This window comes from Podarcis muralis, chromosome 10 (assembly GCF_964188315.1).
Source record: "Podarcis muralis chromosome 10, rPodMur119.hap1.1, whole genome shotgun sequence".
Taxonomy (NCBI): domain Eukaryota; kingdom Metazoa; phylum Chordata; class Lepidosauria; order Squamata; family Lacertidae; genus Podarcis; species Podarcis muralis.
The window spans coordinates 31,260,250-31,288,006 of record NC_135664.1 but is presented as its reverse complement, the minus strand read 5'-3'; the positions used below and the strand labels follow the sequence as shown (position 1 = coordinate 31,288,006).

At 41.6% G+C, this 27,757-nt stretch overlaps 2 protein-coding genes and 1 long non-coding RNA gene across 5 annotated transcripts in view; 1 reads left to right on the top strand and 2 right to left on the bottom strand.

Annotated features, from left to right (window-relative positions):
- The window catches only part of MSRB3 (methionine sulfoxide reductase B3), a 61,464-nt gene extending 59,225 nt beyond the window's left edge, over positions 1-2,239 (bottom strand). For 2 of the 3 annotated variants that reach the window (XM_028745532.2, XM_028745535.2), the window contains exon 1: positions 2,030-2,191. Coding sequence is in view for 1 of the 3 variants with exons in the window: in XM_028745536.2 (XP_028601369.2) it covers positions 2,030-2,099 (70 nt within the window). In the remaining 2 variants the exon portion in view is untranslated. Of the gene's footprint in view, positions 1-2,029 lie in introns of all 3 variants that reach the window. The other variant, XM_028745536.2, reaches the window with a different exon arrangement.
- A 2,080-nt stretch (positions 2,240-4,319) lies between these two features.
- Positions 4,320-24,868, bottom strand: LEMD3 (LEM domain containing 3). The gene is made up of 13 exons (XM_028745884.2): positions 23,326-24,868; positions 17,478-17,512; positions 15,833-15,896; positions 14,374-14,441; positions 11,251-11,330; positions 10,399-10,547; positions 9,615-9,716; positions 8,324-8,426; positions 7,998-8,176; positions 7,480-7,561; positions 6,773-6,878; positions 6,611-6,689; positions 4,320-6,414 (listed from the first exon to the last, which is right to left on the bottom strand). Exons 1-13 carry the CDS (start codon positions 24,866-24,868, stop codon positions 6,251-6,253), a joined length of 2,754 nt encoding a protein of 917 aa, XP_028601717.2. The 3' UTR covers positions 4,320-6,250.
- A 179-nt stretch (positions 24,869-25,047) lies between these two features.
- Positions 25,048-27,460, top strand: LOC114605079 (uncharacterized). The gene is made up of 2 exons (XR_013394346.1): positions 25,048-25,636; positions 27,016-27,460. It is a non-coding gene; the product is annotated as an uncharacterized LOC114605079 (long non-coding RNA).
- The last annotated feature ends 297 nt before the right edge of the window (positions 27,461-27,757 follow it).

Here is a 27,757-nt window from a genome sequence, read left to right as displayed (position 1 = left end):
TCCTGTAACAAATATCCAATATCATTACAAAACAACCATTTTCCAATTTCCCCCCTCCCTGTTGACTTCCCTTAGCTTCCATTTCTGGTTTATTACATCAAATGATACTTTTTGCTGTTTGTATTGTTATCATATTGTCATACTTCTTGTATATCATATTGTTATACTTCTTGTTCTCTATAAATAAAATTGTAAATGTTTATTTAAATCCTGCCAATGAGTCCATGTTTTTGTTTTGTTTTTTTGTTTCTGCAAATATATTGTAAAGGGTTTCTTTTTCAAAATCGCTATTGTCCTTTTCACGTAGTTTATCCATTAACTTTGCTAACTCTAATATATTGTGTATCTTAGGCTTCCTCTTTCTGTTCTAGGTCATGCTATTATTTTTTGTTAGAGAATTCAATATCAGCAAATAGAAAAGGAAGTTTTACAATCTGAAGTCCCACAACCTTCAAAGTAATTAGCTGATAAAAGATTGATTGTCTGCTTTTTTTTTTTTTTTGCAAGGATTCATTTATCCGTTTATATATGCATAGTTCTGTGTGTAAAGTATTAACCCTCATTTATAAATTCAAAAAAGGAGCTCCTCCTGGTCTTCTGTATCTATTCTGTACTTTGTGTACAGAGATTAAAATGATTTCACTGGTGCATCATGGTTCCACAGCATTAAAACAAGAGTAAACTATTTTCCAAGCCCTCAGTAGGATGTGACTTATATCTAGCATTCCAACATTCCATGGCCAGTTAGGACATACATTCTCAAGAGTGCAGAAAGTTGCCAACAGCTTTATTTCTATTCACGAGTCATAAGCTCACTTTGGACTATTAAATAACTTCTCCTTTAGAACACGATTTGCTTTGGCAATTATTACATCCAAAATGAGAAAACAAATGTAAATTCCTCCAGCATAGGATCCTTACAAAGAGGATCTAGAGGCAACCCTGTATTATGTGGGTGAGGGTTCACCCCTCCCATTACCCTCCAGCCTACTGCAGGTGCCAAAAGCAAACTAAATAAAGTACAGTACCCTTTGGATTTTGTTGCCACATAAGCAGTGCTGCTGTCCAGGCAGGACTTTGGGACAGAAGTGCAGGGTCCCTAGATGCAGCTGGGGCTGGTTTAACACAGTTTGTAACACACACCGCTATCTAAAGAGGACACCACACCACAAGATCCTTAAATCCTGATGCTAAAGTTAGCTAACTGCACATACGCAACATGCAAATTTGTACGTCATGCTCCTGTCGGGAGCTTCCAGAGGCCGTGATGTGGCTACCCGCCATTGGAAACATTATACTAGGTGAGAAGGGCCTTCCTGCAGGGCAACCTTTACATACATATTTAACCCAGAAATCATTACCAGCCCTTGGTTTTATGGCCACAATTACCTTCTTAACCCCTTGAAACAAAAAGTAAAGGTTTTCCCTTTTAGATAAGCATACTCTCCACCATTCCGAAGACATTTGTGGATTGTTTTTGGGTTTTTTAGTCATAGGGAAATCCCTTTAGTTTCTATGGCACCTACTCCCAGGTAAAGTGGGCTGCAGTCTAGAAGTCCGGGTGCCAACTTGATCAAAATATTGGGGGGGGGGGGGGGAGTAAGACCCGCCTGTCACAAAATCGATAACAATTCAGGGTGCACATGAAACCATTTGAATGGCAATGCCTATCAACTTTTGGGGGGGGGACACCTCAAATATTTTATTGGGGGGGAAGGGAGGTGAAGACACATCAGCCCTTCGGATTTAGGACTCCTAGGCTAGGAGAGCTTCTTGCTGTGCCCACTTACCTGGGAACAAGTGCCACTGAACTCAGTGGGGTCTTACTCCCGAGTAGACATGCCTGAGCTTCGGGAAGGGGTGGCATGGCTTCCTTTCCCTAGACTTTGAAGGTGGTGTGTGGCGGGGGAGAGAGAAAGCGGGGCCGGGATGGAAAGCTCTAGAAACCCTCAGGGAGGCAGGCAGGGCAGGGCAGGGCAAGGCAGGCTGCCCGGTCTGCAGCAATGACGGGCGGCGACGTCTCCCTTACCTGCCACCGGCGCAGCGGCCGCCACAAGGCAAGAGAAGTTGAGCAGCAGCGAGGGAAACTCCGCGCGCATGGAGGGCGGCAGGGCGGAAAGTAAACGCGGGAAGAACAAGAAGGAGGAGGAGGAGGAGAAGAAGAAACAGCAGCAGCAGCAGCCGGGGCTGAAGGCACCGTCTCCCCCTCAGCTACGCCGCCCGCCTACGGCCCGGCCAAATGACAGGCCCAGCCGCCTCTCGGAGAGGCATGACGGGAAATTCCTGGGCACCGGCTGCCCAGGCAACTCCAAATATGAGCATAGAGAGCGCGAGCCGGGGAGAAGCCGGCCGGGCTGTGGTTTTCCTGAGGCACCTCGGGGTGAGCTTCACTCCACCCCCCTCCCCACCCTCCCGGGGAGGCGAACTCCTGACGCCCCTCAGAATCAAGTCCCCGGGTGATGATGGGTCCCTATGGCTCTGCTTCCAGCTGGAATTTGGCCATGTGCCTTTTCAGAGCTCTGCTGCAAGCAGGGCGTTTTATTTGATTGGCTCCCCCCCCCCTCCTCCAGCCTGCTTCTCCCAAGTTCAAAACAAGTAAGACGGGCTTGCGGAGAGATCTGTAAAGAAAGCAATCCGCATCCCCACGCTCCTAGGATCGCAGCCTGAAAGACAGATGCAAAAGGAGAAGGAACGGGGGCGTGGAAGCAAACTTAGGCGCTAGCTGCATTAACCTTTCCATCTGCATTTCTTCAGCATCTAACTATGAGGCATAAGCTGGGTAGGTCAGACTACTTTTTTTTAAATGTGAGTGCTCTTCATAAAGCTATTTAGAAAAAGACCAGAACATGATAAAAGTGTGATACAGATAAGCATCCCACCCATACCCAGGATGGAAAGAAGTCATTAGACCTCTTGCCTTGTTAGGTCCAAGTAAGTAATTGGGGGGGAGGGTTGTTTTTGTTTAAAAAAAGCAAGCTTGAAGCCTACAAAATCCATGGCAGAGCTGCGTAGTGCTGCAGCAAAAAGATCAGAATTTAGTATTTCTCAAACTTGGATCACCAGCAGTTAAAACTACAACTCCCATCATCCATAGCCAGGACGACCCATGGCCAGGCATGATGGGACTTGCAGTCCAATAGCTGGGGACCCAAGTCTAAGGTTGGTCTGTATTTACTATTGGTTGGTATTTACTACACTGACTGGCAGTAGTTCTCCAGGGTTTTAGACATGGGTCTCTGCCAGCACTACCTAGAGATGTTGGGGATTGAATGCGGATCCTTTTGCACACAAAAGGATGTGCCCTACACCTTAGAGCTACAGCCCCACCCACTTTGAGGGATAATTCCTAAGGAAGTTTCGAGAAGGCACAATAAAAAGGTTTTTAAGGGCAGGACTGGATTAGTCTGCAGCTTATTAAAATAGGAACTTCCAGCTTCCTTCAGGGACATGAGCTTCTAGAGAGTCTACTCCCTCAGATGCTGAAATGACTTAAAACAAAAGCATCAACATAAACAAATGCATTGTTTCCCCTCTCATAAAATCTAGTGGGAGAAATAAAGTACTACTTTAAAAGATTTCACAAAGACACAGAAATCAAAGGGCTCGCTGCTGTTCAGCTTTGGCGCATTTGGCAGACTGAATCATAAGGCTAGAAAAAGCTCACATTAAAAACACTGCTTTTAAAAGAAAAGACCACCACCAAGAGACACTGGGAGCATGAACTCCCAGCAGCAGTACACCAACGTCTCTGAATGGCAGTAGGCATGTACTGTGTTTTCCAGGTTCACCCAACAGAGTTTTCATAAAGGCAACTGATAAAAGCAGGAAGTTTGGGGTCTTTATTGAAGAATCTTTAAATAATGAATGCCTTTTGTGGTGTTCCTATACTTTCTCCATTTTGCTTCTTGTAAACAAGGAGTTGAGCATCTCCTAAAGTTGTCTTTTCCACTCACTATACAAAGGAGGTTTAAATGAATGGCTGGAGCCAAACAGGTTCTCTTGCGATTGCATTTTTGTATATAGTAGTTATCTCACCACCTTCTATAAGCACACATATTTGTGGAATTCTGATGGCAAGCCACATAATGTACCAATGGTATCTAACTTGGAGTTGGTGTCAAACTAAGGCTCTCCATTTTTCAGTACTTTTAGCAGAAACTGACAGCATGAAAAACACTGTTTATGTGGAATGTGGTATAGTGTGGCTCTTTGTGCTGCAGTCTATATTGAACCCTCTTCCATGCCTTCTTCCACCCCCAAAAAAGAAGTATACAAGAGCTGTCATAAGCCCCAGAATGTCACAAAAACTGACACATGTGTAAAAAGCCCTAATAAATCTTTAATTAGTTTAGTTTTGCTTTTGTGTTTTTACAGGACAAATTACAAATTACAAACATCTGATTTTTCTCAAATGTCCAAGGTATTATACACATTCCCATCTGTCTTGCAGGGAGGAATATTGGTCAACATTTTAAAGGTAAAATAAGCTGCATAATAGTACAGATTACTATAATAAATGTACAGTGTGTTTACAAATAGTTTAGAAGCAAGAACGATGCGACTGCATCAAAAGGCAACCTTTTAAACTGCCACAACTAAATTTTACATTCACACTTGCAACAGGTCACAAGATGGTTACTCAGCTCAATAAATCACTATGATGCACAAATACAGCAAAATCTGATTATATACATATAATACATATACATATATATTGTACATATTTGTATATGTATATAGTAAATCTCATGAAAAATTTACCAGACTTGACAAAAATCTACTCGCTGGTCAAAAATATGTACTTGTTCTTGGTGAGTAGAATTTTGCATGGCTGATTATATTACATATACTTGTTCATTAGCATCCAGGACATAGACCAAGTTTTTTTCAAAGATAAGAAACCGTCCATCATTATTAAACAAGTTGCCCACAAAAAAGCACAAAGGTAAGGCACAATAGGATTTTCTGTTACAGAAGTGTGCATCATGTTCACTTAACCATAAGAAAACGTGCATTTGTGCAAGTTCATGCTGCAGATCCATATCTACAATAGAAACTGGGCTTTAATAAATGTATTTTAAACTGGCTGGTTTCCCATCTCTTCACTTATGCAATATCCAGGTGGATTGACAAATTATGCTGCTTCAACAGGAATTACTGAATCCAATTATTTGATATTTTCAACTAAAGGTCAACATTTTTGTAGTTTTAGGTGTAAACAATGCACACATTTAATATTGAACATAAATTCTTGCTGTAAGTGTTCTGCACTTCTAAGCTCTAACAATCAAGATTTTTGTTTCCAAAAATATGTGCATCTGTTTAGTTTCACACATGCCTAGGTAGCAAAACCATATAGGAAAGTATATTCCCCAGTGGTCAATTTTGTCCTTGTAATAAATAACAGCTTTTCACAAAGTGTTTTGAGTACCTGCCAATTGCGTCTTTATTGCTCACATAATTTTGAATCCATTATCACAGTTACAATATCAGACCATTCACACAAAAATCATAACCATATATTTTAATATAAAACCTATAAAAGATATTTAACTTGTATCTAATACTTCAAGGTGTTTGGCCTTTATGTAATGGTACAGCCAAAACATAGAAAACATTAGGTTATGAATAAAATAGGAAGCTTATTCACTGCTTTAATGCAGACATCCTCACAAAACAAGATTACTTTTGCTGCCTCCGCCACCAGCATCTACATTTATATACAAAACCAGTAAACCTGCATTCAGTTTGTTTTCTCTCAGCAATTACCAAGACATAATTCCTTTCTCATCCTTAGGCTGACACAGATGAAGCTTTTACAGCAACAGAAGCCAAAAACCAGACAGAAACTAACACTTCTACTTACTTGCCATCAGAAACTGTAGGTGGTTGTGTTACAAAATACCCACAAGATTATTTCACAGGAACTATGGAAATACAGTACATCTCCATGCTTTTAGACTGTTATCAAACACTTGTTGGTGCAAAAATACAGCCACATCTGAGAATGTTTAATAAATTCAACATCTGTCATGCAAAACTTAATGTGTTTGTTTGCTTGAGCTCCAAAACACTTCATAGAGCAATTGTTCAGTATTACTGCCTCATTGCTCAGAAATCCTGAAAAATGAGACCTCTGGAACTTTGATTAATGAAAATGTTACATACAAAAAGTACTAAAAGTGGAAGACGGGACCAGACAGGAATTTTTCCTGCTGCAAGTCAACAGTTCTGGTAGCAGTAAGATGTCTCAGGAGTTTCCCTGAGAGTTAGTTGTGCCTGTTCGGAGACGAAGATGTGACATTGAGTTCATGCGTGTATTTGATGGCTTCAATGGAACATTGCAAGTAATAGCCTGGGGGAAACGATGATGATATCGATCTAGCCGTAAATATTTTACAGTTACCAGTTTCCCTATAGTAAAGAAAGTTCAGAATGTTAAGATTTTGAATTTTTAAAGCATTATTCTACACACTGATTTGCGCATATAACTGAGATGAATACTTTGACATGCAATACTTTTATCTAGAAGCTAGTCACTCTTGCTGTTGAGACTGATGTATAGCCAACTACCAACCTGCTAAATTAATTGTAAATCAGAACAACTTACCATCAAACCAAGATCCATGTAATGCTTTAAAAGCCTTTCCAGCATATTCTGGAGATAAACATTTGACATATACACAACCCTGAGGAGAGAAATAAAGCTTTGATTTGTACCAAATAGAGAAACCGAGTATACTAACTATCGACTTTAAATCATTTTTTTTACCTCACGTGAATTTTTGTCTACTGCTATGTGGACAATTCCCTCATTATCACTGCATTTTTCCAAGATGGCTTCTTGAATTGCCAAATGCCAATGGTCACCTATTTCCCTAAAATACACATAAAACAAAACTTGCACATCATTATTAGTATTTTGATTTTTGTGAGAAAAAATAACGATACAAACTTATTAGGAAACACAGTAATAAACATTTTTTCTAGATCGAGATGGTTAACCTGTGGACATTTAAAGGTTATTGGAGTCCCATTCCCATGAACGCTAGCAAGCATCACATAAGTGGTTAGGGATTATGGGAATTATTGTCCAACAAGGATCAAAATATTCCCCACCCCTGGTTTAGCAATCCATGCAAATATGGCCTATAGGTCTACAAGTACTGACTTCCTTGAAACAGAACTTCTCTGAAATGAATATGCATTAAAAATATAAGGTTATGAATAGTGGAAGAGTCAGAGTAAAAGGCTGGTTCTCAACAAAGAGAAAGCCCTAGTTGCTTGGGTCATCACATGAAGTTAAAAATGAAAACAGTATTCAGGCAATTTGTTCTTATGTCTCCCTCTCCAGCTGCCCAGTGTCATTATACCAGCTAAGACAGTAATAATGAATTTGTATTCCTTCTGCATCTGTACTGTCAAGACAAAACATAAACTCAATGTTTTCTATTCACAGTGAATTTAAAAAGTACTTACATGACAGGATCAAACATATTGCGAATTTTTAGGCATGGTGTCAAACTATTTGGTGGTGAATTTCTTCTATCTAAATGGAACGCTGCCAAGGGGGAAAAAATCAATCAGCAAATAGGATTTGATTCTAGTCCACTTATTTCATATATTAATCAGTTTCCTGTAGATTACACAAGTTATAAAAGCATACATGTGTGTGCATTATGTGTGGGGTCAACTACTAGCTTTCCTGGTAGGAATCTGATAAACTAACTTTTAGAGCACACTGAGACAAGAAGATTTCAAAAGCCAAGGAACAGCCCTGAGGGATAAGAGTTCACTTTTTATAACTGTACAAGACGCTTGTATTAGAAAGAACGTACATAGCTATAGATGTTGCAAGAAGCAATGATAAAGAAATTCTGTTTAAAGCACAATTTTCTGACTACAATTAAGTTGTATTAAACTTAGTTTAAAATGGTAACAGACCTCAGCTAGAGTAAATGCAGACTGAAGGGATGTATAAATAAACAGTTACATACCTTGCCCTTGCCATACTTTAGATGGTATAACTAATATTTTATCACATGGTGCAGATGGCTGTATCCATCTCCAAACCAGGAAGTCAGCACCACCTATTCTTCGTGTTTCTGTGCGAACTCTAGATTCATTAGCAGCAAGGAAATCAACAGATCTGTTCCATACTTTTTTCATTTTTTTCCTATATTTAAAAACAAACCCAAAAAAAGTTTTCAAAAGTTACGAAAGCAAAGTTACTTATCAGCGTGCTAAGTCATGTACTTCTCCCACTGAAGGCAAAACAGAACATGCATCAGCATAAACTGACTATAATGTAACTTGTACATGCCTGTTTTGAGGTGGAATCAAGGAATCTCGTACATGTGGAATCGGCATATATGGCTGCAAGTCTTTGTTTTCCTGGCATGCTTCATTGTGGCTTCTTAAAACATCTGAAATAATTGCACCAAGTTAACAATACTGTAAAATCTGAACTGGAATCAATCACATTTACAAATCATAGTATTTAAAGAAAAAATGTTTCAAGATACTGCCCCTCTTACATTTAAGATATACAGTGGTGCCTCGCAAGACGAAATTAATTCGTTCCGCGAGTTTTGTCGTCTTGCGATTTTTTTCGTCTTGCGAAGCACAGTGTTGGGAAAGTTTTGGGAAAGCTTCAAAAATCACCAAAGTCTTAAAAAACTTCAAAAAAGGCTACCACACCGCGTTCTATGAGTTGCTCATCGAAGTCAAGTCACAACTGCATTAACGGTGTTAAGAAAAAGGAAACAAACTTGCAAGACGTTTCCGTCTTGCGAAGCAAGCCCATAGGGAAAATCGTCTTGCGAAGCAGCTCAAAAAACAAAAAACCCTTTCGTCTAGCGAGTTTTTTGTCTTGCGAGGCATTCGTCTTGCGAGGTACCACTGTAGATCAGAAGACAGCATAATAAGCTATTCAAAGATCTTCCAGCATGAAATAGTCTCCATTTTCCATCCTTGAATAGCATTTAATTTCTCAATACAATACACAAAACTGAAAATGACGCAGATTCCCTTGACAGGGTCATCTGGCGAGACGCTGACTTCATTCACATGTAATGCTAGACTATGGATTAGCATTATGAACACAAGCCTACACTTCAGCTCCTTGCTTCCCTCTACTCCATCTCAAAGAGAAAATCAGAAGCTTTCACTTCTATTTTTAACTAACAACATTTTACCAGGATTTCTGAACCCAGGCAAATGGTAGTTAGTCTTAACTATGGTATAATGAAAAAGCGAACTTCAACCCTGCTTTTTAATGGAGTTGGCCTGCTTCAGGGAACTGGGTGTTGGGATTCCTGCATTACAGGGGTTAGACTGGATGACTTTCACGGTCCCTTCCAACTCTACAAATTCGATGATTCTATTATTCTATTCCCCACACCATAGTTAAGCTAACCACTGCTTAGGGTTCAGAAGTAAAATTTAACTGCAGTTTACCGAAAATGAAAAGTAAGAGTTTCTCGTCTGCTTGCAGCTGAACTGGAGAAAGGAGAATGAGAGGGAGTCTGCGGCTCACATTCATTCACACACCCACACCCAAAGTTTAGTATTGTGTTTGAGTCCAGCCACTGCCAAATTTAGCTGAAACTTACCTATAATTTTTACAACCATATCATACATCTGTCTGGTCTCTTCCTCTTCCTTAGACCATCGGTATTTCATATACCTTAAGACTCCCCAAGCCATTCCTATACCTGTGCCAAATAGAAAGATTTTCTTAGCTGAATAATCCAAATTTTATTTAAAAAAATCACTGGCTGTCATTATGCAGTAGACATATTTTACACAAAACTAACATTTTTAAGGTATTTAAGGAGGAACATCATTCATCTACTACTTCCATCTACTCCTTAGTATCTTTTATGAAGGATATTTTTACCCGGGGCAGGTAACCTGTGGCCTTCCAGATGTTGTTGGACTAGAACTCTCATCATCCTCAGTACTGTCAATTACCAGGGACAATGGAAGCTGCAATCCAGCAATGTCTGGAGGTTTCCCACCTCTGCTTTATACCAAATGTTGATGAATAATTTTTACTGAACTATAGGAGCAGTAACATTTTTTTATACAAGGTGAAAATGCCTGTAGAGTTTTTAGTGCTTCTTTCTTGAGAAAGGGACAGACTTTGCTAAGATCTCATTGTAAGTGAAGAGAAGATAAAGACTGTTTCTTGCACTACAGAATTTTGATGTTGCCAACATGTCCTGCCTACACAATTTTTTTAGAAAGTGGTTGCCTATTTTTTCCTCTTTCCCATAGACTAATCTACCATGAAGTAGATTACAAAATCTTAAGCACTTGTCTGGTAACATCATTCTCGCAGTTTCCCTAGAGATATACAAGTATTAAAATAAACTGACAGGGGGAAAAACTCACCCAAAAGCAGAATTAACGATTTACATGTTACAGTAATAAATGCACGGCGAAAACGACACGTAAAAGACATCTGTGGCCTAGTTGATACCAGGTATTTTACATTAGTTGCATTGGTTATGGAATCCTCATCAGAGCTGTTGTCAACAAACCTATTTAAAAAGAGATATTATGACAGCTATGGCTTAGACATGAATGAGTCACAAATGCACACATGCCTCCTTTCTTCTGTGGTTTCCCCTCCATTTCTTGTTTTATACTAAGTATACATTGTTGTAACAACCGAATCAGCAACCTATGCTTATCATTCATCCCTGCCCTCAGCCAATCAGAAACCTCATATTATTCTGCTTTGGAGGGCAAATGCACCAATTTTTGAGGGGAGGCAGGGAGCAATATGGATCCTGCGTTTGTTCATAATGAAGATAAAGGGACCCCTGACCATTAGGTCCAGTAGTGACCGACTCTGGGGTTGCGCACTCATCTCACTCTATAGGCTGAGGGAGCCGGTGTTTGTCCGCAGACAGCTTCCGGGTCATGTGGCCAGCATGACTAAGCCGCTTCTGGCAAACCAGAGCAGTGCACAGAAACGCCGTTTACCTTCCTGCCGGAGCGGTACCTATTTATCTGCTTGCACTTTGACATGCTTTCGAACTGCTAGATTGGCAGGAGCAGGGACCGAGCAACGGGAGCTCACCCCGTCGCGGGGATTCGAACCACCAACCTTCTGATTGGCAAGTCCTAGGCTCTGTGGTTTAACCCACAGCGCCACCCGCGTCCCTTTAAGCCATTATTTAAAAGGTTGCCTGAACTGAGCTTCTGTGTGAAAGCAGACTACAAAATAAAATGACTTACTTTATGCCAACATCTTCTCCACTATTTAGAATCCATTGCAGGGATTCATTAGATACACCTTCGTATTCTGGACCTAAACTCTAAAGAGAAAAAGAAAACAAAGCAAAGGGTTCAGTGGCAGTTGTTGCAAGAGAAATTCCAAAATAAATGCTACAAAAATGTGACAATATCATCCAAAGCATTTTAATATATTAAAAAGGAACACCACCACCACCACCACATTTATATATATAAATTCTTCCTCAACCATCAATTCCTTCCTCAACATCTGGAACATGCAAAGCCAACCACATTTTATTCAGCTTGGTTTATCAATATTAAATTCTGTGGTTTATAGTCGGAACTTGTCTATCAAATGCAGGGAAATGCAGGAAAACGAAGTATTTGCTTGCACCACCCTTTCAAACCCCAGCAATAGCATTCAAAACACTATGACAATTTTACCAGGCCGCTGTCTGATGCAGCTGGAGATGCAGCCATGCCCTCACTTGTCTTGGCCTCTTCACTTTTGAACAAATTTTTGACATTTGTTATGCGACCAGACTTTGACTCTAAATGTGCTTCCTCCCCGCCCCTTCCATTCCCTTGCCATACTGATAGGATCAGAAGCCATTCTGTGTTCAGCATTGAGTAATATTTAAATGCTAATGGCTGTGCAATAAAATGCAACCATATTTCCTGGCTTTTTTACCAAATCAACTACATCAATGAATCAACACGGTAGTCACAAATAGCAGCAGCCATGCGTATTTCACAAAGAGGAACAGAAAAACTAATAGCAGAATAAAATGCAGTCAACAGATTATTTGACATTGTAGTGCGAGGATACAAAGTTATAAAATGTCTAGACTGGTAACAGGTTAGCCTCTAGATATCTTTTACAAATATATGCATTTTAAAAGTAATACTAGTGCTCTGCTAATTTCTGTGAAGTTTGATTTTTTTGCTATAATTATTTTTCCGGTGGATGCAAAATACTGTTTAAAAAAACCATTCCTTTGCACCTTTGAACACTTATTTGTGCCTGGTTGCAACCAATGCTCTTCCAATCTGCTACTACTTGGGGCGAGAAACAGGAAAATTGCCCCAGTTCTCAACACAATCAGGTCATTTGCACTGGGATGTGCTGCTTGCAAGTCTACATGTACAAACTACTGAAAGTATTACAGTGCATTAGAATGACAATGCATTTACCCATTTTTAATCTTCTAAGTATTAAATCCATTTTCAAGCATGTTAGAACACACAAATGCCATACTCTGTGTTTGAATTGTTCAATGGAAATTAGTTCTACTACTTTTGTAAAAAAAAAAAAAAATGCACCCTGCTCTATACTTTAATTGCTAGTTTAATTGCTTACTTCCCGTTCCGTGAATGCAAATCAATATTGCCCCTTTCCTATGAAAAGTGAGACTATACATATAATGTAAGGCTTTTTAAAGTCATATATTTATTGTTCAATTAACTGCGTTTATGCTGTTTTTCTGCCCGAGAACCCAATGCAGTTTACAACTTTAAAACACTAAAACACATGAACGGTATAAAATATAGAGCAACAGAGACCTCCCAGGCCAACTGGCGGTATCTTCAGAGTTGGTGGCACAAGCTCCCTGGTCTTAGCTTCCTTATTTCTGCATTCCCTCAAAACACACAGGTCTTAAAATAGCCCCAGACTGCATATTATACACCAACCAACAGTGATACAGTGCATATTTCAAGGGGGAAATGTATTGTATCACCACTGTAGGGCCAAAGAGAATTTAGCTTAGAACTTTTCTTGTTGCTAGTAAATGTCTAATAAGGCAACACAGGACTGAGATGTTGCTATGCTATTGAAATAAGCTGATAATCAACAATGCAAATCCCTGTACTCAGAGTAGAAGAATTTAGTTAATAAGTAGCTATGCAGGAATTTGGACAAAAAAATCTGGCAGAACCAGTTTTTATGAAGTTAATTAACTGGGGGGGGGGAGTATCTATGGTTGTCAGTCTCTCTCTACCACATCAACATTCCTCCTGGGCTATTGAATACAACAGCTAAATATTTATATAACAAACTGCAGAAAATGACATTCACATACTTATGTATGAGCAACAAAATTCAACACTTATGTTTCTACTAGCAATATTGCCATGTTCATGCGGATCAGATTAGGCCCAAAGCCTTCATATTGTCCAGAGCTAGAGAAAGTCAAACTATCATGCTTCTCAACTGCAAAAAATTCTCCTTTGTAGAAGATTGGCAACTCCCAAAGGACTTCCTTCATGACACAGGTACACACAGATGAGCAAAATGAACAAGCAGTATAAGAAGAAATAAGACAGAAGAATCTTCCCCACAGCATACCTACTCCAAATTTAAAATCTGTGAGCTCCATGCTACTCTTTGCTCATGACTACTCTCCGGTAGCCTGTAGAACCTTGTATTCAAGTGTCATACTTTCAGAATTCTCTCCCCAGAACAGCAGGGTATGGTGCTCAAGTTTTTTGCCTAATCAGCGGCAACTGGGTAGAGTGCACTTCCTTCCTTGGTGGCATACAATACTAAGTAAAAATTTAGAGGTGTCAGCTGAACCACAGTACTTCACCCCAAAGCAGAGAAACAACAGTCTGCTGAAAAAATGTATGTAAACCCTCGTCAGGTAATGAAGAGAAACCATTGTGCTTGGGCCTTGATCCCTCTATTCTAAAGACCAAAACACTCAAGGTTTGGCTCCATGGCTCTCAACTGAAAACACACATAGCATGTAAACATTTCAATTTGATGCTTATGGTCTCCCACAATCCTCCAAGTGAGGATTTCTCCTATTCTTAGAGAGCTTTCTGATCAATAGTGGAGCAGGTAAGGACAGCTAAGTGTATTTTAAATATATAGGTTATAATGAGTAATTTGACCACCAAGAACAGAATCCTGCTTTTTTTTTAAAAAAAACCAAAAACCTACATTTTCCCACTCAATATTTTTTTGCTATTAAATCACACATGCTAAGAAACCTACCACTGAAGCTTCTGTTTTGCTGACAAAAATATGTTTTAAGAGGAATAACTGAACACAAAGCTAAGTCAATGTAACATTCCATACCAAGTTAATTCCAATATTTAAAATGATGAGCATTTACTTACTTTTAAATATGTATCGGCCTCCTGGAGAGAAAGACCTTTCTTGATAGAGTTGCCACATTCATGATCTCCTAGTACAATGAAAAGTATTTATTTTTATGTATTTCTCACAGTTATGTAACTAAATAAACTTTGGATATATTAATACTAACTTCGGATACATGAGGGGAAATGTTGTAAGTTATTTTTGATAGTGCTTTGATAGAAAAGTATCCTATAAGATAAATAGTATATAAATCTCTAGATGACTCTACTAACAGTTGACAGTACAATCTTATACATGTATACACAGAAGTAGAGTCCTTTTTCTTCACTAGAGCTTATTCTCAAGATTAACTTAAGTGTCAAATTCTATTCAGGTATGGAATAAAGTCTAATAATCTTTAAGTTCAATGATATTGTGTACTTCAACAATTACAGTATATACACTTCTAAAATTTCTCAGACTTAAAATAGGTTTTCTGTACAGTTTCTATTGATACACATATTGCAAAGGTACTCTCTTAAATATTTTCAATCTTGTTTTGTTTGTTGTAAGTTGTTGTAAAGGCTCTCCCCGGACCTCATGGTGAAAGACAGGTAAGAAACTGAATACCACTACGCTGACTTTTATTTACCAACTTTATTTCTGACGAAAAATCAAAACCAAATGCAAGATGGATTTAACGGAAGTAGTCTCTCATAGCTAATCTTCTACCATTTGAAGACCTTGGGCGACTGATGCAAATAATCCAAAGTTTTGCTAATCTAAAGACTCATTTCTGTTCTTTGCCTTCTAAGTCACTTATGTGTTCCAGTTAGAGCCCAACACAAAACTGGAAAACTGCTCATTTTTATATTTCCAAAAACAAACCCATTCCTGCTTTTTAGCCCCAACAGTAATGAATGCAACCTGCAATCTGTCTTGGACCTTGGGGAACTCCTGTATTCCAGCTCAGGATTGCTATTCACTGCAGACTTCAGAAAATACACCACTCCCTGCTTTTTCTTGCCTCCCCCGAACCTCACTTACTCCACCCTGCCCTGTCAAATTTTGTTTTAATGTCTGCCTGATGAAGAGTTCTGGACAGCTTGAAAGTTGGCTCACTATTTCATATTGTTTTAGCTGGTCCCAATAAACGTACTTACCTTTTACATTTTCCCCTAATGGGCCAACACAGCTTTTTCTATGTTTTTTTCTGAGGGAATTAGTTACCCTGCTGATTAATGCAATATTTAAGTTCTCGTTTTAAAATATCTCTTGTTTTATAAGCATATTTCAACAGTCAAGACAAGGTATTTTACCATAATATCTGTGATATTAGCACTGATTCAATACAATAATTATTGTATCCATACAAATGAAATAATTATTCTTATTCCTGCGATCACAAAGCACCTTCACAATTTGCTTGTTGCTATAAATCTTTACACATGCATTCTTTTGAAATCCAACAGTTTAATATTGGCTTTAAATGCTCACCTGCTATTTGTGCCAACTTATCATGTAGTTTATATAAGCTGTTCATAAGAATTGTTTCATTTACCTAGAAATTTAATAAGCCAGTTAAGAAGTGTTATAATAAAGTCTGAAATAATGGGAATAGCATATATCCTAGATAGCACTACACAGAGATGTACAATTTCCCCCCAAAAAATTGAAGCAGTGGGGGCAAAATTGTTTCCCCCCCCATTTTGGGGGAAATGAAAATATATCAAATAGATACATTCTTATCAAACAAAACTTACTTTGCTGCTTTAATATAAAATGTGTTATGTTGCTATGTTACTATTTATATGCCGCCTTTCAGCTTCCAAGGTGTCTCAAGAATAAGCAGATAAATACAAATACAATAACACAAATACAAAATTATAGAAATACAAACAATATAAATGATATATTTTTGTATGTAACATGTTGCTATATGACACATGGCTTCATTTTCTACAAGCAAAGCGGTGAGTATGCTTAATATGACATGCTTACGAAATTCACAGAGCAATCCTATATAAGTTTACAAAATGGTAAGCATGCTAAATACTGCAGAGTTGCAAATGGTTGCATCCTGTGCTATCTAAGCACATTATCTTATTTTTTCCTACTTCTGAGATGCACAAACTAAGAAAGCTGCAGGAAACAAAAGCAATGTATGTTCTTCATGAAGATGGCAGCATGTCCTGGGAGCAGAAATGCATCTTTGATCCAAGCATTGTATATTTCTGCATGGTTATAGATAGAAATTATCAGTTTCTAAAGCTTCAGAATGCCTTTAATAGAAATTTTCACACTAGACATTCCAAATGAATAAAATTTCACTCATTCCAAAAGAGAAACTGTTTCATAGGAGTGTGTGTTCTCTTCAAAATTGGGAGAAAAATATGTTTTTGCCCCCTGGGCTTTCAAATCTTTAGTGCCACAGACTTAAAAGTATACCATCCTAAATTCTGAGAAACATCACTCAACAGCAAAGAAACCCAGGGGCTGGGAGAGGCACAATGCTCTAATTAAAAGGAACGAACAATTTACTTTCCCATGAGTCTCAGTCTCTCTCTCTCTCTCTCTCTCTCTCTCTCCCCCCCCCCCCCCTCTCTCTCTCTGCTGCCACTATTCCAATACTGGCTCAGAGAAGAGTGTAGTTATATGAAATGCTGTGTTACGTTTGGATGGTAGTTTGTCACATAGGGACTGATCTACCCTGCCCAAAATTGTGAGGCTACTGCATACTGAAATCAAAGCAATACAAGGAACTGAGTGCCCTCACTTCTAGGTGAGTGGTTGGAAATGATAAGGCCATCAGAGTAAATGGTTTCAGAACCTAATGTGCTTAAGCTAGCAAAACAGGATTTCCCCTAATTCAACTATTTTTTTCTGCAGTGTAGGGTTTGTGTACAAGTCATTCAAACACAGCCTTATAATCAAGAGGCCTACAAACTGGACTTCTCAGAGTCGGCAACAATTCTTAGGACACAAATTCTTAGTAAAATGGAGATCTAGCTTGCAGACACAAAACTCTTGCATTAAGATTATCCAAGATATAAGGTTGTCAATAACCTATTTAATCAAAATTATCAGGACATGATACAGCTTAAAGACAAGCCCTCAACATAGATACTAAGAACATACTCACGTTTCTATTAACCATCCCAGTGAGAAGATTTTTATCTATTAAAAAGGGGAAAAAGAAATTTACTTAATACCATTTCAATACCAATATCTTAAATGTTGTAAAAAATAAAACCACTAGGTTAAATGCAGCTTACATTATACATATTACAAAGGAATCCAGTAATTACAATGTGACAACTAGCACAATATCATGCCATTCATAATATTTTGCGTATTATAGTGTTACTACACCTAGAAGCAAGTGGGGAAGTTGTCCACCTGACTTGCTTGGCTAGCACAGAATGTCAATGCTGAAAGCATAGACTTGCTCCTAAACAGCTAAAATGCAGAATTTGAGCAGGCTATCAACAACATACTAGATTTTAGTTGGGTACAGAGTGGCTGTTCCACAAATGGAAACAGTTATTCTGCTTATGGAAGGTACAGAGATTCAGCAGAGACTTCCTGTTCTAGGAAGAGGGCAAGACGACAATATTCACAGATGCCCAGTTCCTCAATGCTACCCATCACGCTGCCTTCAAAGGGTTCCCCAACCTGTCAGAGGAGATTTTTAGGAGGCTCAGGGGGCTGCAGGAAGAGGGAGAATTGGCAAAAAAGGTCTCACCCCCCCCTTCTACAGCAGAGCTCTACTAAGCCCAATTCAGCAGCCAGCCCAATTTGTTTGGTACCCTCAAACAGTAATTGAAGACTTAAGTATTGCCAAAAGAAATAGAACAGTTCTTGCTGACTGCACTGATAGTGCTCATAAAGTCAAGCATTTACATTTGAGAAGAAAGCAGAAAAACTTATCCAACGTTCTGTTTAGGTGTACACATAAGATATTTTAAGCATGTCATGGAATGGTTTCAGTGTCAGACCAGGACCAATGAGACCTAGGTTAGAAGTCCCAATTAGCCATGAAATTCACTGAGATGGTTGTTCTTCTCAGCATAACCTACTGCATAAGGATGTTGTGAGGATAATATAGCAGGTGAAGAAATTGTGTATATGAGATTCAGCTGCTGCAAAATGCTGCAAGCAGCATTCGAAATTCGCCACTCGCCATGCACTTTTTGCACCCAGCTATTGGCCACTTGCAAGCAAGTGAAGATGTCCAGCGCCAAGATGGCGCCTGATGTCTCCACTATTTGGAGGTGCATTCCTGGAAATCCTTAAATCCTGCCTGTTTTCACACACTAACAACACATCCTTTAAAATTTTATCTGCACAATTAGAATGAATTTCAGGAACCAAAAAGTCATATTGAAAAATACAACTTTTGAGCCATCTGGCCCCAAAATGGCAACGAGACATTCCAGTTTGGTGACTGTAACCCTGGCTTAAGGAGCCATTTGGTGCCTATCTTATATATCTGTGTTTCTAACACTGGCTACAACCAGGTTATGGTCTGAAACCAGTTTGAGAGGTGCACCCATTAAGTGCACCAGCTAGCAGTTCATTTCAGGCACAATTCCAACTATTGGTATGGCCAACTGTTCTCTGACCAGGTTGTGGAAAAACCTGCCCAGCTTTTAAGTAGAGCTGGACAGAAATCCCTACCACCACCACCACCGTTGCTGAATTTTTCTTCCCAGCCTGGGACTAGGGGGGCTTTCAGGGATATGCCTTCCTTTTATTAGAGTGGAAGCCTGCAGGTAGGGAATGGCTTGTTTTGATTTCTTGTCAGCCACTCTGGGAGCCTTTTTGACTGAAGAGTGGGGTACAAATGCTATACAGTGGTACCTCGGGTTAAGTACTTAATTCGTTCCAGAGGTCCGTTCATAACCTGAAACTGTTCTTAACCTGAAGCACCACTTTAGCTAATGGGGCCTCCTGCTGCCGCCACACCGCCGGAGCATGATTTCTGTTCTCATCCTGAAGCAAAGTTCTTAACCCGAGGTACTATTTCTGGGTTAGCGGAGTCTGTAACCTGAAGCGTATGTAACCCGAGGTACCACTGTGGAACCAGCACTGTTACAGGTGCACATAATACCCATTCCGCATTTGTAAGAACTTGATCTTTTATAGTGTCAGCACCTACACTTTGAAACTCCCTGCCTATGGATATCCGGCAGATGCCATGTGCATTTACTGTACTCTTTTCAGTGCCCGCTGGAAACATTTGCTTGCCCAGATACTTAGAAAGTTGGTGCAAGTTTTAATATGCTTTATTATCTTAACTTTTGAAAGTCTTAAATTGTTGTTAATTCTTCTTATTGATAATCCTACTGGTTTAACTTTTTTGTGAACCACTTTGAGGGTGGGTGTTTTTTACAATCAAGCAGTGCATAAATTTTATGAAATAAAATAATAATAATTGGGGGGAACAAAGCTTATTTGACTTTGAGGTGAGTGAGGGAAGCAGTTAGTCAACTTGCAGTTACAAGGCTTTTAAAAAGAAAAAGTTTGTGCCTGGGGCAGCCATTTTTTTTCCTGTTCCAAGTCCCTGAAAATAAGATTACATCACATAGCTTCCTGCTCAAGAACATTCCAGCCCTATTTTGAAAGCCTGCAGTGGCAGTCAGGTTTCTAACCACTTACAGAAACTTTTACCTTTAACAAACCTTTTAAATCAAGCAACAGAAAGTTGCTTGGAGGATCATTTATGTTGTACCTCAGCGTAGCTATTGTTTAGAATCACAGGGCTGCTGCCAAGATCACTAGTCCCATGTCACAGAGGAGCATGTTGCTATATGCAGCGTAAGTCCACTTTACGTACCGACAATTTCCACACTCTGTAGGCAACTGCAGCAGAGTAGGTAGGGGTGGCCTACCTGTGACCCTCCAGATGTTGTTGGATTCCAATTCCTATTAGTGCCTGTCAGCAATGTCAGGGACTGTGGGAGCTGTAGGGCAAGCATCTGCCTTGACTGGGTCTCACCACAATTCCATCCAGCTTAGCACTGTCCCTGGTTACTTACATTAGCTCTCCAGGATTTCAGATATGGCCTTTCCCAGTCACACCTGGAGATACCAAGGATTGAACTTGGGGAATTCTGCATACAAAAGCATGCGCAGCACCCAGGAGCTACAGCTCCTCCACAACTTTGCTGGGTGCACCTCAGTTTCAGAAACACAATAAACATTCTTGCCCACCTGAAAAAGTATGCAGTTTTGATACAAATTTCAGTTTTCAAGATCCACTTGTTCAGAAGCTACTGCACAAAACCTCTAACCATTCAATTTCACACACCCCAAAAAAACCCTAAGCTTAGTTATTACACACATTTAGAAATTGGCGACGACACATTTGTCTGTTCTCCTCACCTGAGCCTTGCTAGAATTATACACATTCCAACTCTTTAAAGGACATTTTGCTTCATCAGACATGCTTAGAAACATGTCTAAACTTCCTCTCCTTGGTTTGGAGTGCCATGGGACTGGGGCAGCTTTGAATACTTCAGCTCCAAGCTGCTTCATGGGAGGCTCCAGACATGTCCCTCTTTTGGCCCTACAGGTGCTGGAGCTCTGACATTAGTTCAAGCAGGGCACTGAAGCCAGCAGCAAAGACAGAGGCTCATATGAGATGGCCCTGTCCAGATCTCTGCCTTCAGTATCAATGCAATCTATTGTATGGCCCATGATACACTCTCAGAGACCGTAAGATTACATCCACTGAGAACTTCAGAAGCAAATATAAATTGCAATTAGCATATATATAGCATATTAATAAGGAAAGGGCCAAGATGACTCAATATTGCCAAAACCACCAGGTGAATGTGTGTGCACGCAATCTGGAGGCTTGAGATTCAAAAGCCAAGCATATCACCAAACCACTAGGAATATAGCTTGAGGCACTAGAACTCTGGGGAAATATTCTGATTTGGCACCAATTTCTCTCTCTTTATAGGGCTATTTCCAAGCATTTCAAGTCTTGGGTGCTGCTTCACATGTTATCTACGTGGTATATGAAGCAACACAAAAACCAGGCCGATAAAAACAGTAGCATGTACTTTTTGACTTTTGAACCTCATCATACAGCAGCACAGTTTCAGAATTCTGATAACATATTACTTATCTACCTAGTTTTTATAATCCATCAAGGGTTTTTTTGTCCAAACAGTACTTCAGGCAGGCAATTATGGATTAATAAAAATGAACACATACAACTAAGCTAGAAGGATTCAAATGTATGCAAGAAGCACTTTGCCTGATTAAATAAACCAAGGAAGACTGCAGCTTCCAGGCATGAAATAGTCTTTTATCCATGTTTTCCTAGTAAAAAGGTTTTCATAAATCACAAAACTACCATTGGGGGAACCACCATATTCTGTTTTTCCATCTTTACCAGCAGGACAACACTAGCCTGGTTCATACATCATACATCACACTACACTACACTACACTACACTACACCACACCAAACCATGGCTCAGTCCAAATGTGAGTGTGCAAGTTTCCAGAGAAGAGAATGGCCTCCCCAGTGGTTCTGGCTGCTGTGTTACACTAAGCCATAGCTTGATTTAGCATGTTGTCTGAACCCAGGCTCACAGTTTAGCTCTTCCAAACAAACAATGAGCCACAAACCATGGGACAAATTTGGGTTACATCTAATGGTTAGTATGGAGACAGTTAAACCACAAACCCAGGACCACATGCTAAGTCAAGCGCTGACTTAGCATAGCAGCAGAGTGACTAAGGAGGAGTAAGGTAGGCACAAATCTGTCTCCTGGGACCTGTGTGTTTATGCTAAACTATGGTTTCGCTTAGGGTGACATGAAAACCAGGTCACCATGAAAATGCCAAGAGTAAACCAAGAAAAAGACAGCATTAAAATGGAAAGATCTAAATCTAGCCTTGTGGCTATGTCAATGAACCACAAGTTACAGGAAATCATTTAAAGGTGCTGATTTGCTTAGCAAAAGGTGTATGTATGCCAGATTTTCAGGGGGCCTTTAAGCTCCCCTTTTTTCTGCACAGCATATTAAATCCAAGGTGTTTATGCCTTAAACAAGACAATCATCTTGTTAAAACCACTTTAAACTAATTATTTTTTCCTGCTCAAGATCTCCCACTACCCTATCCCCCCCCAGCTGAACTCAAACACCTGCTATTTCCTCCCACTGTTCCTTCCAACTGTCAGAACCCACTGTAACTAAGCCAACTTTGAGTCACTGACAATTAGTATTTTTTTTTTCAGAATCCTAAGAGTAAATCCTAAATTTAAATTTAGAATTTAAATTAAATTTAAACACAGGTGTCACTCACATGTTATAAATACCTACATTAAGATTTCCATGTAGGAATTAACATACAACATGTGCAGCAGAATGAATTTACCCTATACAACTCGTTCATTTTTAAACAGAAGCATCTCCTGTGTCTGAATTTTGTCATGTGCGGGGTGCTTTCCTACAGAATAAAAATTAGTTGGATGAGTATCTGAGTTTCAAACATCATTTACAATCTGATTCACCCCACGAGCACTACAGCTACAAATCACAAGCTTAGAATAAGATTCCCATTTTTAAATCTAAGAAGCATAGCAGTAATTATTCTGTTCTGGGAAGAAAAAAGAGATAGTCAAGTGCACCAACTCCTGGCCAATGACCCCAATCCATCTTTAAGGACATATCCTTAAAAGTTTGAGACGTTCTAACAAAATTAATGGCAAGAAGTTAAGAGGAAACAAAATCTACATAAAGGCTATTGAATTAAGGAACAGAGAGGTCTCTGTGGTTTGCCCAAAAGCTGTTTCTCGTACCACTCCGTAAGCAAAAACATCCACAAGTCTACAGAAGCAGTTGTTAGGGTTGACAGAAAACAAAGCAGCAACCCAAGCTTCTGGGTTCCTTATGTGACATACTTCACGCATTTATTTACGTCATTAAGTTGAGCAAAGGGCTTCTGCCCCGTTTCCCAATACTTACTGTCAATTCCCACATCCTCAGTTATTCCCGAACCTCTCATTCTTAGGTACGTGAGCCCCAATATCAGAAAGAACAAGCATGCAGCAGTTAAGAGGAACATAGACAGGTAATGGGCACTGAAGCCTCCTGTGGTGGATATTTCTTCTCTCTTGAACTGCTGCAGAAGATCCTCCTCGGGCTCCGAAACCTTCTGCTTGTAGGTGTTTTTCGGATAAGTATGATTTGAACCTGTGTGGTTGGAGTGATTGATTCTAGTGGAGGAGGAAGTGGTAGCACCTGGAGAGAGGCTGGGGGTAGCGGTATATATCCTAGGTTCCACATTGTAGCCACCAGTGAGGATATGATTGTTGGCTGGTTTCCTGTCGCCGCCCAAGGAATCAGTCATTTTGCTACTACTGTCCAAGCCGCTGAGCAGCGGCGGAAGAAACAGCTGCTGGTGGGCTTTCCTCGCAGAGCCACCGCCGCGGTACCTGGGCAGGAGCGGCGGACTGGAGTCCAGATACCCGCCCCTTTTCGCCAGGTCGACCTCCTCTTCTTCCTCCTCCTCGTCTTCCTCTCGACTTCTCCCCCTGTCACTGCTCCTGCCAGAAGCAGCCACCCTAACATTCAATGCACGGCCACCACCAGCACCAGCACCCTGGCCAGTCTCCATCAAGCCCCCTGCTGCACCTGCCTGGCCCGAGAACGGCGAGGCAGGTCTGTTAAGGCTCCTTCGGGCCAGGTAGTGGCGGGCAAGCGCCTCCTCTCTCAGCACCTGCTGCTTGGCCCCCGTCGCAACCGCCGCCTCTTCCTCCTCCGAGTCCGAGTACTTGTCCCTCCTGCTGGAGAGGAACCGGCTCCCGTTCACGGCGCGGTTCTTGCAGCGCTCCTGCTGCGGCTGCTCCTCCTGGGGCTCGTCCTCGGCGGCGGCGGCTGCTGCTTCCTCGTCGTCGTCCTCCCCGTCGTCCTCTCCGCCGCCCGGAATCTGCTCCCGAGCTCCAGCCGCCCGCCTGGCCGTCGCCCCCCACCAGGCATGGGGCTTCCTCCGAAGAGGAGGCGCCGCCGCGCTGCTGGGGAGGCAGCCAGTGCCCGCCGCCGCCGCCGCCGCAGGCCTCGCGTCCCGCCGGGAGGCTGAGCCCCGCTCCCGCCGGCTGCCCGCGGCGCCAGCCGGGCCCCGGGGACCGGCCTCCGCATCCGACTCGTCAGAGCTGAAGCCCAGCAGCACTTTGCCGCCCCCGACGCCGCGGGCCCGGACGCCGCCGCCGCCTGCCGCCCCAGACAGGGAGGAGGAGGAGGAGGAGAGGTCGGCGCTGGCCAGCCGAGACGCCAAACCGCCGCCGCCGCCTGCCCCGGGGTTATTGTTGTTACTGTTCCGGGTCTTGCTGGCGGCGGCGGCGGCGGCTCGGGCCCCGCCAGCTCGCTCTTCCTCGCGGAGCTTCTTGAGCTTCTTCAGGTAGACGGGCCGTGTGCTCTCGGTGACGGGCCCCGGCGAGAAGCCGAGTCGCCTCAGCTCGGAGAAAAGCTCCTCGTCGGTAAGCTGCGCGGCGGCGGCGGCAGCCGCCATTTTCCTCCCTCAACAGCCGCCGCGGCCGCTTCCTACCCACGCGCCGAAGCTCCGGTCCCCGCCCAAGGGGCTGCGGTCTTATAGGTTCCTCTGACGAGACTTCCGGTTCCCCGATGGAAGCCCTGCCATGTGCGGGGTAAAAAAAGGAGAGTTAAGCGCTGCACACGCGCGCTCTGCCCATGGCTTAGAAAAAAGGGGAAAGCAGACCCAATCTCCAAGGGCGACGTTTTTATTCCTGACAGGATTCACACCTTGGCTTGGACAGAAATTGAAGAGATGGGGTGGGTTTCACCTGCTGAGTTTCTGTGCCGCACCTGGTTTTTTAGAGAACCTTTCGGGTGTGTGCCGTTTTCTGCACACCCACCCACCCCAAAGTAGGAAACGGTCTTTATCTGATGGAATCAGATTCTGCGTTTACTTTCTGTGACACAGCCAGAAGTTTACAGCGCACCTCCGTTTACTATCCACACCTGTTGAATTTCTGCCTGCTGCCAACTTTGAAAGGCACCAGGCTTCCCAGTGGAAGCCCTGCGGACTTCAACCACTTTCACCCTCGTATAAAACCATTGCTTCAAGTATCAAACATGGATCCTCCTGGCGCTGCGATCCTGTACGTGCCCACCTGAAAGTGCGCTTGCTGGGCTCCTTTGGCAGGAAGGGCGAGATGCAGATTTAAATATTGCTCCGTGTGTGGATATGGCCGTCAGTATATTTGCACACACAGTGTGCAACTGTGCTGGGAATCCTATGAAAGCTTCCTTCGCCCAGGTAGCAATCTGCACTTGCTTGGCTTGAGGAAGTCTAATCAGAACAAGGAAGCGGTAGGTGTGGGAAGCTTCAGGGTTGTTGTTTTATCCCTTTGGTCCCCGCCGGCCGGAACTGACGCGTGCGCACTAGACTGTGGCCTAGACCCGCCCGTCACCCTGGAAGCGCCGCTCTGCCCGCCAGGGAGGGAGGCGGGTTGTGTGGGCTTCCTAAATTCAAGATCTCTCTCTGGGACAGAAAGACTGCAAACTCCCATCACGACCCCAAAGTACAAGCATGCGGCGTGCCATGTAAAAGCACACAGTGTTACACACACATACACGTGTCTTCCTTATTAGGGACGTTTTTGTTCCATGTGGCTGGAATAGCAACTTAATAAGCAAACACTCCCTTCCTGTACAAAGGGCACAAAGTCCAAACGGAGAGAGGCTGTAATTCAGTTTTGGGGCCACACTACACGTGTAGGGGGAATCCTAACGTCCTGAACTGAAGAGCTCTCTCTGTGTTCTTTAAAGGAACAGCTGTAAAAGACTTTTAGCAGCTTCATATCCTGCATCCTGTAACAGCTTTTGCAGTGGGATGCCCAGCTCAAAACGTTATTCGCGTGACCATAATGCAGCCAGATCCAAAACCTCCCTCCAAAAATGGGTTTGCTTCAAGGTGCTATTTGTTCTCACCACAGTGGCTGATGCTACCATCTCCTTTACCATGACCAAATAGCAAGTGACCCCAGTGTGCATTTAACTACCCGGTCATCCCCTAAAAGTGTGATAAAATACTCCTTAGGGCTTGACATGATGATACAAAATTGAGTTCCTCCAGTTCACCTGAGATAATTTCCAGTCATTTTGTATGGGCTCCATGTCCTGCTTCCAAGTGGTGAACTTTGCCACATTCCTTCTAATAATGAACATTATTCCTAGCGAATGCCAATAGGATGTTGGAACCAAATTCGGAAATGGAGGTATCCACATGCTCAGAGACTGTGACCGTTTTTTTTAAAAAGAGAAGGTGGGGAATAAGGCATATGGATGAAGCAGGTTAAAAATAAGAGGGACTGCTGTGACTCTGTCCAACCCTATGCTTATTACTTACAAGAAGGCTTTTTAGTTTACTCATGAGTAACAGTGTAGATGGTAAATGAGGGATGGAATGGATCCTGATGGGAGGGACAAAGACCGCATTCCATAGCCCATTTTTAAGGCCTTTCTCCCATGCCAGTTGGAGAAGGAGGGTGGGAAGCAAGCTTTGGTTAGTAAGAGAAAAAAATAAATTATGCCCTACATTTATTTTACATAACATGCAGCAGCCACCAAAATTAGCTTCCTACCCCACTCAGCCCAGATATTTAATCTAATTTATTTGTTTGTTTCCTAGTTTAGATTATGCACAGCACCCAAGAATCAACACTCTTGTCAAGAAGCAAGTCATCCAGTTCCATGATGCTGTTGTTACATGACAGTTGTGAATAGTCCTCTTTTATGCAGTGATCGGAGATGACTCCATGTCTGCAAAGCTTTCTGTTTTCCTGATCTGAGAAAGAGCAGCCACAAGAAGGAATAAGAATAGGATGCATTGTTTATAAATCTATATTAGCTACTAGGTCTCAGGATATCTCCTGAAGGTATATGAGGCTTCCACCTTGCTGGAGCTAAGCAGGTCTGGGTTTGGGCATTTGTGTGTTGCTTTGAAAATGCTAATAACAGATATTGGGCTGTCACTGTTCGCAGAAATCTTAGCTCAGCATAGGAGCTTTCATTCAGGAATTGATCCATCCATCAGTTAAATCCACAGATTTGCATATGAATAAAATACATTTGAGATAAATGTTTGCTTTTTTCTAAGAGGGTGTCTGTCACAGTTATGGGAAGTTCTTGAATTGTATGTACCGTATATATACTAACCATGATCTCCAATGAGTTTGGCTAATGTCACCCAAATGGGAGGTGTCAAGAGGGAGGTGCTAGCAGCCTCAAGGAGACTTCAAGATCCGCAGAAAGTAGGGTGGGGAAATCTCAAGTAAAAAACCCTAAGGGAGCAAAGATTCTCCAGAACAGCAGACTCAGCACGCATGGAATGATGCTGACTCACTCTGTGTGTGCGTGCGTGCGTGTGTAATGGAGT